Here is a 15,579-nt window from a genome sequence, read left to right on the forward strand (position 1 = left end):
TTTAATTTTAACCATAAAAATTTATTGAAACTCATAAATTTTATTAACCTTTTCAATCACATATTTCATCAATTTTTATTCGAATCTTCTCTATTTTGCCATTTTGGCTTTACTGACGTTTCATCAATTTTTATTCGAGTCTTCTCTATTTCGCCATTTTGGCTTTACTGACTAATGGAATCATACCATTGACTATTTCCACATGTTTTATATTTCTTTGAGAACCGACCATGTAAAATACGTCTATGCATCTTTATAATATTTTTTTGGCACAAAATTTCTTTTTGCTTTTTAGAAATGATTTTTTCAGTTAATAAAAATTAATTTGTTTAAAATCAATAAATAAATAAATATAGCTCCCCCTTTAGTAGCAATTTTTCATCCTAAAAAATCAATTTTTTACTGTCATTTCATTAATCTAGCTGTCATTTTTTACTTATTCACTCACAGGTGGATCCATTTTTCTTTCTAACAATCAAAATATCAATTATCATAAGGGGAAAATTCACAATTAAGAGATTAACTATCACCAATTTCAAAATTAAGAATAAATGTTTTAACTTTCAAAAATCAAATATTTAATTAATTAATTATATATTTAATTAATTAAATATATTAAGGTCACAAATTTATATAATTTGGTCACAAATTAATGATTTAATTAGTTACATATTATTTTTCGATCAAAAATCAAAATTTTTATAGGACGCAAATTATTTTACGGTCACAATTCAAAAATTTTATAGGTCATAATTTATCTGTCGATCACAAATAAAAAATTTATAAATCACAATTTATTAATCGATCACAGATCACAAATATTACGTGTCATGATTTATTAGAAAGTCACTGATTATTAAATTATCGATCACAAATTAAAAATTTTGCAATTCACAATTTATTTTTCACTGGTCACATATTATTTATTGGTCACATATTGATCAATTTAATGGTTACAATCAAGAAAATAATTTGTGACCACCATCAACACTTGTGACCATCATCTCCCCACCACCTCCAACAATATCATCACCACCATCACTGCTAGAACCACCACCACCACCGTCACTATCTCCCGACATCAACACTACTATCTCAAACAAATCAACAAATTGTAAAAAAAACCACCACATTGTTGTTCGAGATCCACCGATCACAGTTAAATAGTTAGTCACAGGTGATCAAACAAAACAGGTCAAAAAGTCGGTCACGTACCATCCCCAACTCCATTGTCACCATCGCCCTTTGCAACCACCCTCATCTCGTCACCACCGCCAACAGCTCCACTACCAATATCAACACCAACATCATGACATCACCACCAACAAAATTATCGCCACCAGATCCACCCCTACTGCCACCAGAAACCACCAAGCTGCCACCACCTCCACAGTCAAACCAAAACCTCACCACCAACACCACAAAACGCACCTTGCTGCGCAATTACTAACAAAACTGCCACCCCTCGATCTTACCAATAAAAACTACCACAACAAGGTCCACAACTAAAAAAAAAAAATCATGGCAGGGGGCAACGAAGTCTACAACGCCGCCATCTTTGGTGAGGCGGCGCACCAACCGATCCACACCCGCTGTTCTACCACGTGTACCATCAGCCACCACATATAGTCAGAAAAACACCACAAATCGCCGGAGAAAATTTAAATCGCCGCAAGGCGAAGCTGCTGCGCTTTCGCCAGACCGAGGTCAATGAATTTGATGTAGATACATGATAGGAGGGGGAGGAGACGGACCGCTTCACTCCCGACGCTCTAGGCTTCTTCGCGACGGAGAGAGCTATTGAGAGAGTGGTTGAGACGTGAGAATAGAGAAAGAAGTGAATTAGATAATTTAGGGATCATGATTAGATTAATTATTTTTTATATGTATTAATTAATTAATAAAAGATTTTATTCTTGAAATATTAAAGTTGACATCTGATTTATGAAATGGGAATACTTAAAGTCTTAGTTTATGTAATTTTCTCTTCTCATAATCATTACCGAACAGACCCATAATCATTCATAACTTGTTCGAATGTCTCTTCCAGGTAGTAATCCATTATAAAATGGGCCGTGATAAGCCCAGTCGGTCTTTTTTTGTACCGCCCACTTAGCTGCGTTTGCTCTGCTCCGCTCCAAATCTTCCTCCAATGATTCACTCCGCCTTGTTCTGCTCAGGTATCCTCTCCATCTCTCTCCAGTAATATACACATTTAAAAAGCTTAACTTTGATTTGTGTAGTTAATCACGAAGAGAAAAAAATAATAATGCTTACAAATTGTTTTATGTTTTTTTTTTTTCCATTTTCTCCGTAATATTTTGATTTGGTCTTACACATGGTCAATTGTAACTTATAATGCAACCCAACTCCATAGGCCCAGAATTATTATTATTATTATTATTATTATTATTTGGGGAAAAATCACATATAACAAAGTAAATAAAACTAATTCAGTAAATACTACACATTAATTTATATATTATGAATACTGAAATTTAAGCAATAATACACCAAAATTACTTGCTCCATAAATTACTCTTATTTTTAGTAACTGAAATTCAATAATGGAAAATAATACACCCATCATTCAATGCATTCATCATCATTCACTCTTTCAAAAAGAGAAATCTACGAAAAGTTTAAAATACAAAGTTGAAATGAAACTTGGGTTTCTTGAACTGCAAGATATGGAATTCATTTTTTCTTCTACCTCTGAAACTCAAAATAGGTGTGCTATATTCTTGTTGTTAAAGATAACATATTTTGGGGAGGAGTATAGAGCAAATGGGGTGAGAAATCCTGTAGTTTCTAGGAGGGATTCTAGGTATATTCAATTTCTACCTTTACTAACGTACAATCTTTCCAGGAGAGTGGCACTGAACTGGCCAAGAAGGATAGAGTGTATAGATGTCGATCCGAGTTCAATTTATTTTTTGTTTTCGATTGAGGTATGAAATATTCGTCAGCTATGTTTAAGAGACTCGATGGATTTCTTTCATCATCTTCTTGAAATGTTAATACATGAGAAGAAATTGTTAGTTCAAAAATGGGGGTACTTTTCAAAAGCATCTAATCAAAAAACCACTTATGACATTGACCAAATTTTTTTTGCCATTCACTAAAAGGGCCTTTTGAAGAGTAACGTCATTTTTGCCCTTATTATGTTTTTTAATTACAAAAACATATAATTTGTTCAAAAGATAATAATACCCTTTTTCAAAAAAATAATAAATCCAAACACTCCCACTTAATTTTCAAAACGAAATTACCTTCCTTATCAGATTCTCCAATACAGTTAAAAAGAAATTTCATCTTCCATCTACTTGAACATTGAAATCTCACAAAATTATCAAAGGCTCAACAAAAAAAAAAATTCATAGCCGGCACTCGAAAATTGGTAAGTATAAATACGTATTTTTAATTTCATTTTAGTTAAATTAGTACATTGTCTGAATCTTTAAATCTTATTTAGCGTATAATTTTAGAAAAATAAATTATTACAGTCTTAAATGGATTTATAAATTTTTTTTAGCAAAAACGAGAAAAAAATTCACTTGTTCAGTAAAAATCAGCAAAATGAAAAAGTCGAACAGACAGTCCTGCCCGGTTCTGGGCCGGATGTTACAGCAGGCTCGGACACCCGTGCCCTTTTTTTGTGTCTTGCATAGCATATTTTTTTCGTCATTTTATTCTCGTAATTACAATTTTTTTTAATAAATGATGTTTCGTAATGCAGATATGGGATCAGCTGCTGTCTCAATTTGTTACTTTAGTGAATTTGAAAATAATGAAAATGATCGATGGGTGTGAAAATGGACGAGTGAAAGACATGGTTGTACTGCAATTGTGATAACATCAAGTACATCATATGCAGAAATGTACAATGAGATACAGAACTTGTTTAAAGTCGATCCCTCTTAGTACGACATAGAATTGAGATTTCTAATGGGCGAGCATACATCCATTTAAATTTCACCTATAATTATTACTTCTGAAGCTGAAATGAAGGTTTAAATTGAAATGAATCAGAAACGTATGATTCCTATTAGCGTAACTTTGATAAAGAAGAATGTCCCCGAGAGTGAACACGAAAATTTTGATGGAGGGGATCGTAATGTGAATGAATTTTGGGACACAGTGGAGATAGTTCGTGATGATGTTGTGGTTATTCCAGAGACAGTTGCTCCTCACCATGATCTCACTATTACACATAGAATTTGTTCGGTAGTTCGAGACAACGAAATAGATAATGACTTTACAAATAAGAATTTGATTACTTTATCCTGTCTGAGACATAAGTCGAGTGGGAGCTCAGAGGCTAGATCAAGTACAGGGTCCTCTAATTGTTCGCGTTTAGTCCCCGATGATAAAGATTTGTACGTCGAGCAACTGTTCGACACGAAGAAAGATTTACAGGAAGCTGTTCATCAGATTGCTTTGAAACACAATTTTTAGTTTAAAGTAAAGAAATCAAGCAAGTCGACTTACACAATTGTTTGCGTTGATGACAGTTGCCTTTGGCATTTGCGAGCAACGAAAATGGACACGAATGAGTTTTTTGTAGTTCGTAAGCATGCACAGGAACATATTTGAGAAGTGGGTATTCGTCAAAATGATCATAGGCAAGCCCGATCATAGTTCATTAGTCGAGAAGTAATGCACAAGTTTCAGGACCCACGAACAATCTATAGACCTTCGGACATTAATAATGACGTTGGTCGAGAGTACGGGGTGGTCATGAGCTATCAGAAGGCTTGGAAGGCCAAAGAATGCGCGTTGGATGACTTGAGAGGTTCGACTGAAGAGAGTTATGCTAAATTGGCTAGGTATTTCTTTATTTAGATGTTTATTGAATATTTATTTCAAATGTTAATTATTCATTTCAATTGTTTAATTTATTATTTAATCAATTGTTTACTTAATGTCTAACTAATTATTTAATTCAATCATTAATTTCAATTGTTTATTTAATTATTTATCGATTCTTTATTTAATGTCTAATTAATTATTTAATTCAATTGTTAATTTTTCAGTTTATTTAATATTGTTTATTAAATTATTTAAATTATGATTATTGTTTATTTAAATTGGTCAGGTTTTGCTATAACATGGAAAGAATTAATACTGGATCGATATTTTTTATTGAGAAGGATAACGAAAATCGTTTCGAGTATTTCTTTATGACCCTTGGACAATGCGTTCGAGAATTTCGAAACGTAATGCGACCCCTAATCCTAGTCGACGGTACAACCCTTAAGGCGAGATACGTGGGCAAGTTGATTATTACAATATGTCGAGATGCTAACATCCAAATTTACCTTCTTGCATTCGGCATAGTCGACAGAGAAAATGATCTGACGATGCGTTGGTTTTTCACAAACTTAAGGGTAGCAATTGGGAATGTCGAGAACCTTGCATTCGTAACCGACCGAGGATAGTCAATAATTAACAGTATCGCCGAAGTCTTCCCCGATGCACATCATGGTTATTGTATGTACCGTATACATGGAAATCTGAAGACCAAGAATCGAGGCAAGGGTATCGTTACATTATTTAGGAGAGTTGTAGAGGCTTATAGTTTTTAAGAGTTTGAAAAGTTTATGGTCGAAATAGAAAGTAAATCCTATGATGTATGGGAGTATCTGACAGAGATGGGGATCGAACATTGGGCATGATCACATTTTCTAGGATGTCGATACAACATGATGACATCGAACAATTCGGAGTCCCTCAATGCCTTTTTCAAGAAAGATCGAGAGTTACCAATTCTTGCAATGCTTAAGAACTTTCGTGACAAGCTGTAACAGTGGTTTCATAATTATCGTAAGGAATCACAGAGTTGCACAATTGTACTAACCCCAGCTCAGGAAGATGAACTCTTCAAAACTCTAGATGTGGCGAGAAATGTATATGGCGGGATTTTAACGAACAAGTTTTTGGCACCGTTGTCGGGGAATAACGGTGTTAATTTTAGTTATTAGATATTTTAAATTCATTAATTTTTATTTTTATTTGTATTTCATTTTTAGTAGTTACTTTAAGGCTACCATTACACTGCTTAGTTCTCTTGTGTCTTGACACTTTGTAAGCGACATTAGTTTATGCAAAATCCTGAGGAACTAGATCTCTTTCCAATAGATCACGAAATAAAAAGAACATTTAGAAATCGTAGAAGAGTTCAACGTCAAGCAAGGAGAATGATCGATAACCAAAATCAACCACAACATCAGGTCCAACTTCACGAGCAAATACCGTAGCCAAATCAACCGAGAGTTATCCAAAACGAAGCCCCTGTCTTAGTTGGAGATTACATCAATCCAATCCTTGCACCAGTGCAATCAGCTGTAATATATCCTCCCTTTGGACAACCTAATTTCCATCTTAGACTAGATGTCATCAATTTTTCCAAAATTACCAAGACATCAAGTTCTTTGGAAAAGCCACAGAGAATCCTCATGAATATATTTCGGCGTTTCTTATGCTATGTGAGGTAATCAGTCACGAAGGAATATCAATATATGCATTTCGAATGAGATTATTCCCTCATACCTTGAAAGACACTGTAAGGGAATGGTTTCTTTGTTTACCACCTGGGAGCATTCAATCTTGGAACGATATGGTTCAAGAATTCACGATGAAATTTTTTCCACCTTTTCAAGTTCATCAAGTCAGGAATGAAGTCCACACTTTCAAGCAGAAAGAGCTTGAAAGCTATTAGGAGACATGGGAGAGATTCAAGAATTTTTTCAGAAAATGCCCCAGCCTTGACATCCCTAAAAAGGCTCAGCAATATCTATTCTACTATGGTCTAAAGCAAGAATTCAGAAATATGAGAAATGTTTCTGTAGGAGGATCGGTGATGAAATTTGATGTGGATGAGGCATATGACTTGTATGAAAGAATAACTGAGAATCAATCGATGTCGCCAACCGATAGGGAAACGCCAAGGAAGACAGCAGGACTGCATAATGTAGATGCAGTAACAGCACTGGTTGCACAAATGGAAGTTTTTACAATGAAAATGGATAATCTATCTCAAGTCAGTTAATATGGTTCATCAATCTCCACCGGTTTGTGAAGGTTGCAGAGCTGATCATAATACTACCCACTGCCCTCTGGCGTCTACACATGTTAACCAATCTGAAGAAATGAGCTATGCGCAGAACTTTCAGAGACAACAAAATAGTCTCTTCTCCAACACATTTAATCCGAGTTGGAGAAATCATCCAAACTTTTTGTGGTCGAGCAATCAGGGACAAGGACAAGGAGGTAACAATCTAAATAAACCATCGGGGTTCCAACAGCAGCAACAACAGCAAGGAAAGAAACCATCTTTAGAAGATTTGCTGGCTCAGTATATTACTAAAACTAAGACCAATTTCCAAAATCAACAGGCCTCAATCAAGAACCTGGAACAACATGTGGGACAGATTGCAGCCGCATTATCAGGTAGAGCTCAAGGGACGTTACCTAGCAACACCGAGATAAACCCTAAGGAGCAGGTCAAAGCCATAACTACACGGAGTGGAGTCCAGCTACCAGAAATACATGTAAAGTGGCCAGCAACTATCACAGAAAAGACACCTACAACGGGTGAAGAGCAAGTTGATGAATTAGACAAAACAACAGAGGAAAATCAAATCGAGTCATTGGGCAGTCCACGAGTTAAAACAAGCACTCTTGTCAAAGCATATGTACCTCCAATCCCATTTCCACAGAGACTACAAAAACATAAGATAGATAAGCAATTTCAGAAATTTTTTGATGTATTTAAGAAGTTGCACATTAACATACCGTTCGCTGAAGCCCTAGCTCAAATACCCAGCTACGCTAAGTTTATGAAAGACATCTTATCAAACAAGAGGAAGCTAGAAGACAATGAAACGGTCATCCTTACTGAGGAGTGCAGCGCAATTCTCCAACAGAAATTACCACCGAAACTAAAACACCCAGGGAGTTTTACTATTCCTTGTAATATTGGTAATTTGTATATAGATAAGACATTATGTGATTTAGGAGCTAGCATCAATTTAATGCCCTTATCTCTTTTCAAGAAACTAGGGTTGGGGAAAGCAAAAACGACTACAATTTCACTGCAGTTAGCCGATAGGTCAATCAAGCACCCGCAAGGTATTTGTGAAGATATTTTGGTCAAGGTCGATAAGTTTATCTTCCCAGTGGACTTCATTATTCTGGATATGGAAGAAGATCGGGACGTCCCCCTCATATTGGGTCGCCCATTTTTGGCTACGGGAACTGCTCTGATAGATGTGCAAAAGGGTCAGTTAATATTGAGGTTAGATGACGAGGAATTGACAATCAACGTGTTTAGAGCCTTCAAATTTCAGAATGAACCAGATTCTTGCATGTAGATTGACATAATAAGGGAAGCAGTGTCAGAGACATTAAAACTTGATCACCCTCAAGATCTGCTTGAGGCTTGCTTGGTGCATTCTCAGGAATTGTCATCGGAAAAAGATGAAGCAAAAGAGTGTGCACGTTATTTGGCAGCCATACCACCACTTTTCAAGCAGCCATGTTTGGAGCTCGGTGAAAGACCCACAAATCCTTTACCATCTATACAACAAGCTCCAACTCTTAAACTCAAACAGTTGTCCATTCATCTGCGCTATGCGTATCTAGGGGAAAAGAATTCGCTCACAATAATTATCTCAAACAATCTTACAGAATTAGAGGAAAATCAGCTGCTAAGAGTACTTCGGGAGCACAAGACAGCATTAGGATGGACGATATCAGACATAAAAGGAATCTGCCCTTCGCTTTGCATGTACAAGATATTGATGGAAGATGATTACAAAGCTTCAGTTGAGCATCAACGCAGATTAAACCTGAATATGCAGGAAGTGGTAAGAAAAAAAGTATTAAAGCTTTTGGATTCAGGGATAATCTATCCCATATTAGACAGCCATCGGGTCAGTCCAGTACAAGTATTGTCGAAAAAAGGAGGAATCACGGTGGTCCCAAATGAAAATAACGAGCTCATCCCTACACGGACAGTCACTGGTTGGAGAGTCTACATTGATTATCGCAAACTCAACAACGCTATCAGGAAATATCACTTTTCCCTCCCTTTCATTGACCAGATGTTGGAGAGATTCGCTGGACATGCCTACTACTGTTTCTTATATGGTTATTCGGGGTACAACCAGATTTCTATAGTACCTGATGATCAAGAGAAGACAACATTTACATGCCCTTATGACACTTTTGCTTATAGGAGGATACCCTTCGGCCTTGCAATGCTCCAGCCACCTTTCAGCGTTGTATGATGTCTATTTTCTCAGACATGGTGGGACATATTATTGAGGTGTTTATGGATGATTTCTCAGTGTTTAGAAAATCATTTGAGGGGTGCCTTGAACACTTGGGAAAAGTACTGCAGAGATGTGAAGACACAAACCTTGTATTAAATTGGGAAAAATGCCATTTCATGGTTAAGGAAGGAATTGTGTTAGGACATTTGATTTCAGCATGGGGTATTGAGGTTGATAGAGCTGAGATACAAGTCATCGAAAAACTACCACCGCCGGTAACAGTTAAGGGAGTTAGAAGTTTCTTGGGTCACGCTAGGTTCTACCGTCGCTTCATCAAAGATTTTTCCAAAATCTCGAAGCCATTATGCAATCTATTAGAAAAAAGGACCCCATTTCACTTTTCTAAGGAGTGCTTGACAACTTTCAACATCTTAAAAGAAAAATTGGTTTCTGCTCCAGTATTGGCTTTCCTAGATTGGAATTATCCGTTCGAACTTATATGTGATGCCAGTGATCATGCAGTGGGGGCAGTGTTGGGTCAACGAAAGGAGAAGAGTTCCCATGTTATTCACTATGCCAGTAAGACTTTGGATGAGACTCAAATGAATTATGCGACTACAGAGAAAGAGCTTTTGGCAGTAGTGTTCGCCGTTGACAAATTTAGATCATACTTGATTAGGTGAAAAGTGATTGTCTATACGGATCATTCAATCTTAAAATATCTACTAAGCAAGAAGGATGTAAAGCCGAGGCTTATTCGATGGATACTCCTATTGCAAGAGTTTGATTAGGCGATTAGAGATAAAAAGGGAAGTGAGAATGTTGTGGCAGATCATCTTTCTCGCCTCGAATCACATGAGTTAAACCCTACAGTGGAGATCAATGAAGTTTTTCCCGATGAAATGATTTTTCAGATTATCACTACACCATGGTACGTCGATTATGTCAATTATTTGGCCCACTCCATCATCCCACCAGACTACTCGAGTCACCAAAAGAAGAAATTCTTCATTGACCTAAAACACTACTTTTGGGATGATCCAATTCTTTATAGAAGGGGTCCAGATCAAATCATATGTCGTTGTGTGCCAGAGGTAGAGCAGCATCAAGTGTTAGAGTCATGTCACTCTGCACCGTATGGGGGCCACTTCGCAGCAACCAAGACAGCAGCAAAGGTACTACAATCGGGATTCTATTGGCCTACGTTGTTCAAGGACGCACATTATATGGTGAAATATTGTGACAAGTGTCAAAGGACTGGAAATATCTCAACAAAGAACGAGATGCCTTTAAACAACATTTTGGAAGTTGAAATTTTCGACGTTTAGGGCATTGACTTCATGGGACCATTCCCTCCCTCCTACGGTCAACAATATATACTAGTGGCAGTGGACTACGTGTCTAAGTGGGTTAAAGCTGTAGCTTTGCCAACTAACGATGTGTGAGTGGCAACTCAGTTCATGAAGAAGAACATTTTCACTCGATACGGCAGTTCCAGGGCAATTATTAGTGATGGTGGAAAGCATTTCTGTAATCGATTATTTGCATCGTTGTTGGCCAAATATGGAGTAAAACGCCGTGTCTCGACTCCGTACCATCCTCAGACTAGTAGGCAAGTGGAAATCTCCAACAGGGAGTTAAAGAAGATTCTCAAAGCTACGATCAATGCACTTTAGGCTTATAGAACAGCATTTAAGACTCCAATTGGCATGTCTCCATATCGACTGGAGTTTGGAAAGGCCTATCATCTGCCCTTTGAGTTAGAGCATAAGGCATATTGGGCAACTCATTCGCTCAATTTCAATATGAGGGCGGCAGGAGAAAAGAGGGTTCTACAACTCCATGAGCTAGAGGAATTTCGTTTGGATTCATATGAGAATGCAAAGATTTACAAGGAGAAAACCAAGCGATGGCATGACAGACATGTAAGAGAAAATGATTTTGAAGTAGGCCAGTAAGTATTGATGTTTAATTCACGTCTCAAACTCTTTCCTGGAAAGCTAAAGTCTAGGTGGTCAGGTCCTTTCACAGTAGTAGTCGTGCTTCCACATGGTGCTGTAGAAGTAGTATCTCAGGATGAACAGAGAAGATTTAAATTGAATGGATAGCGGTTGAAAGCCTATTGGGGAGGTGACTACTCCAATGAGAAGGCGATCGTACCTTTTAATAGTGCAGAGTAGCCTAAGCAACAAAGTCGAGCTATGAACTATAAAAATAGCGTTTATTGGGAGGCAACTCGATTCTCTTCCCTTTTATTTATTTCGCTTTGTTGCATTAGATTTTTAATATGTTTTCTTTATTGCTTGGGTGTGTTAGATAGATTAGGTGTCATCCGTTCATTGCTTAGTTGTTGAGTTAATGCACAGGTCACGCAATTTCATATTTGTTTTACACAAGTTTAGGGAAGTTCAATCATTCCAGACATGCAATTGGAGGGCATCACGAATATCTAGATAAAAAAATGAAATGTTACAGTCATCGAGGCTGAAATGTGTAATTTTGGGTACAAGAATGACTTACTTATAATCTATTGATTCCCGCATCAATTGCACATTTTTCGATCATAGTGGTAAAGGTATTAGTTTGGGAGTGGAACCCGAGTGGTCAGGTTCGGTTTAAACCAAAATGCACTCTTCAAGATTGGCATTGAACTTCTATGTCATAATCGTTTTGCATATTTCTAAACTGTATTATGTAAAGAATTTAGTCGGAGGTGGGTATGGAGAGTCAGTTATAAATAAAATAAAATAAAATGGTTAACCATGTGTACACACCGACCTGCAGGTTGTGCGTACGCATGGTTGGCAGATTGGCCGCCCGAGGCCAATCTGCTATGCACAGCCCCAAGCCATGCGTACGCACAGCCCGGTCGGGTGAGGGATTTAAACCCTCACCCATGCACAAAGTCCCCAAACACTCCCCCCTTTACCCACACATACGACAATCATCTCCTCTTCAACCACCAACACCTTCTCCTCCCAATCCCCTCCCCTATCTCTTGGGCATCACAAAATTAGCACATTAGAACACTTTGCATATCAAAATCCTTGAGTCAACTTCTCCACTTGCAAAAAAAAAACTCGAAAGTAACGTGTTTCTTTGCGAACTCTTGGGCTACAATTTTTTTGTCTATTGACGTGCAATTTGATGAATTTTTTTAATTATTGTGGAGGTTGGGCTTAGGTAGATGGTGGATTTTGTTTAATTTGATGTTAAAATTGGTAGATTCATAACAAAATAGGCATATGGACATTCTTGCTACAACATTGCCCACAAAGTGTTTGTTTACCCAAATACTCATTGGTCTACATTTTAGCTTGAATTTTTGCACAACACTTGGGCTTTCCTCAATTTAACGACACCTTATACTTGCTTGCATCCACTCTATTGTATAACTTGAAATTGAAGGGAAACTACATGTTGTACTTACCACCCCTTCCACCGTCCTTCCGTGTTCTTCCCCACACATAGCACTACACTTTGCTCTTCGTTTGGTACTCATGGTATTCTCTTGATAACAATTACCTCGTTCATCTATCTCATTTGCTTATTTTGTGCCTTTTGCAGGAATGCCTCCCAAACGCACACGCAACGCTCCATCCACTTCAAAGGGGAGAGGCAAAGCCTCTTCTTCGTCCAACCTTGGCCGCTCTCGAGTTGATGAAGGTGGCGTGTGAAGATTCCTAAGCCCAGAGCATAAGCTTTGATTTGAGCAAGTAGTCACCAGATGGACTGTTTTACCCGAGCGGGAAGTGGTTTTGGAAGATTTCCCGAGGTTTGAAATTGAGACATTAATCCATCGTGCGGGCTGGGAAAAGGTTATAGCTAAACCATTTGCTATTTATCCTACACTTGTTCAAGAGTTTTACACAAATTTCAACTTCTCCATCGACGAGCCTGAGACCGATCACCAGCACCGAATCTGGGTGCGGGATAAATGGTTTATGTTCACACCTGAGGTCATTGATGAATATCTTGAATTGAATCGAGAAGGAATCATCCCGATACCACCAGAGTAGAATTGGCCAGAGTTAGCACATGTTTTATATGGAAGAACAGATGCCTAGCCGCTCCATCAACCGGATTTCTTACACAGTAATTTAACTAAGTCCCTCATGGTTCTGATGATGTTTGTTTGCCATAATGCTGATCCCTTCAAGCATCGTTACAAGTTTGACCACACTAAAGCTGCTTTGCTCTACCATTTAACTAGATGGCTCAAATTTGACTTGGGCACTCACATCTATAATCTGATCTGTGCCCGTGCTGTTGAAGTAGACCCATGACACACACTCATATTTCCAAGCCTTATCTGTGGAATATGCAGGGCTTATGGAGAGCAGCTCCTACCAGCTGAGCAGGCAATATGTCCTGCTGGCCCAATCAACATTCTCTCCGCCCAAAACTCTTGGAGAAAAGTCAATTAGTACAAACAAGGACGACAATATAACCAGGACAAGGTAGGCCATGAGGATGATGTTGACATCCACCTGGACCTGCAACATGAGCCACTAGTTGATACCCCCGTACTGCGATAGATGTTTGCGACGATGACCGGGCTGAGTAGGGATGTTCAACAGTTGCAACAATCATTTACCGCCCTGGATTTACGGGTACAAGATATGCAAACTGACATTGGGATTGTACGAGCTAGCGCGAGCAAGACTCAAGAAGATGTCTCTGATTTACGTCAAAGTACTAATAGGCTAATTGGGAGGTTGGACCGTTATACTGGAATGATGGATGGCATGCAATTCCAGGCTGATCAGACATATGACATGGTTCGTAATATACAAATCGAGATGGGCCAGCAATTTGCTTTGATGAGGGAGATTCTTTCTTGTTTACCCCCACCGCCACCTTTCGATTGACCATGTGAGTTCTCAAATCCTTTCGCACCCTCCTTTTTGCATTTTATTCCCTATTGTGGTACATTGAGGACAATGCACCTATTAAGTTTGAGGGTGATTTAATTTTTTATCTTCACGTTTACTTCTTTTCGCATGATTGATATATTTTATCTTTAAAAAAAATTAAAAAATAAAAAAAATAAAAAAATTTAACTTTTGTGTTTTGTTTTTACTTTTGTGCGCTTGTGTGGGTTGGATGTCCTTGCTGGCAATGATGCATATATTGAAACTGTGTAATTAACTAAGAACCGTGGAAGAATTATATGTTGAGTTAATTGACACTTGTTGATGTGAAACTTGATCTCTATTGAGCACGATATTCATGTTCTGCATTATGAGTTGATGACTTAGTTTGTATAAGGAGAAAGTTGAACATAGTTGATTCAAACCCGAACCAACACAAATAAATAAGACCATAAAACCTCTTTTAGGAGAATTTGGAAATGATTAAACTAGCATAGAGAAACATTGAGATAAGTAAGGATTCCATGTGTGAAATGATTGTGTGGATTATCTAAAGCCAATAAAATGAATTGAGACGAAAACCTCGAGTTAGGGATCGGTTTCGAGAATAGGTGTTTAATAAGGGGCATTGCACTAATCTTGGCAATTAAAAGAAATAAAGAGAACTTCTCTTCGGAGCCTTTTTGACTCGACCAATTAAGCCTGCAAGGATCCTTAAAACCTGGTGCCATATGGTCATCTGACTTGGGAGTCACCGGTTGAAAACTCGCTACAGGGGTCACTTAGTCGCTTAATGGAGAGAAGTACATAGAAAATTACATATATAAACAAAAAAAAATTCGGAATGAGCAGGTGCATGAAATAGAAGACACACCAAGTGCCAAGATTAAGCCTCGAACAACTATTTTAGGGACTTATACCTTTGACAATGGGTCATTAGCTCAATTGAGTCTTAGAAGCCAAAGTAATAAAAAATATGGGAGAATTCTTATTAGTCGAGATGCGAATCTATATTAGCTAAGATCAATCCAAATGAGAGATGGTAAGGATTAGAATTCGCTAAAAATCAACCTTAGTGCATACCTCGTGAAAAGTGAGTAAAAATCATAAGTTTGGGGGTGTGTATCTTACGAGTGAGGAAATGAAATAATTGACTACTGCAGGTTGGGAATCAAACCAATTATTAGTGTTATGATGTTTACATGAATATTCACACACACACTTTAAGTTTCACATTGAATAAGGGGAAATTAATTTCAAATGTGTAATTTGGACACTTTTCAAAGTAATGACACAATTATCCAATCCTAAGACAAACAGCATACCATCTAACCAAAGTTTAATTGGATCGGGCTATAAATTGTTTGAGGGCAAACAAATGTTCAAGTTTGGGGGTGTTTGATAAGTGTATTTTATACACTTATTTA

The 15,579-nt window shown here is 37.6% G+C and overlaps 1 protein-coding gene across 1 annotated transcript; it reads left to right on the forward strand.

Moving 5' to 3' along the window:
• The first annotated feature begins 7,052 nt into the window (after positions 1-7,052).
• Positions 7,053-9,293, forward strand: LOC111378774. The gene is made up of 2 exons (XM_023002010.1): positions 7,053-8,299; positions 8,390-9,293. Exons 1-2 carry the CDS (start codon positions 7,053-7,055, stop codon positions 9,291-9,293), a joined length of 2,151 nt encoding a protein of 716 aa, XP_022857778.1.
• The last annotated feature ends 6,286 nt before the right edge of the window (positions 9,294-15,579 follow it).

This window comes from Olea europaea, unplaced genomic scaffold (genome assembly GCF_002742605.1).
Source record: "Olea europaea var. sylvestris unplaced genomic scaffold, O_europaea_v1 scaffold187, whole genome shotgun sequence".
NCBI lineage: Eukaryota > Viridiplantae > Streptophyta > Magnoliopsida > Lamiales > Oleaceae > Olea > Olea europaea.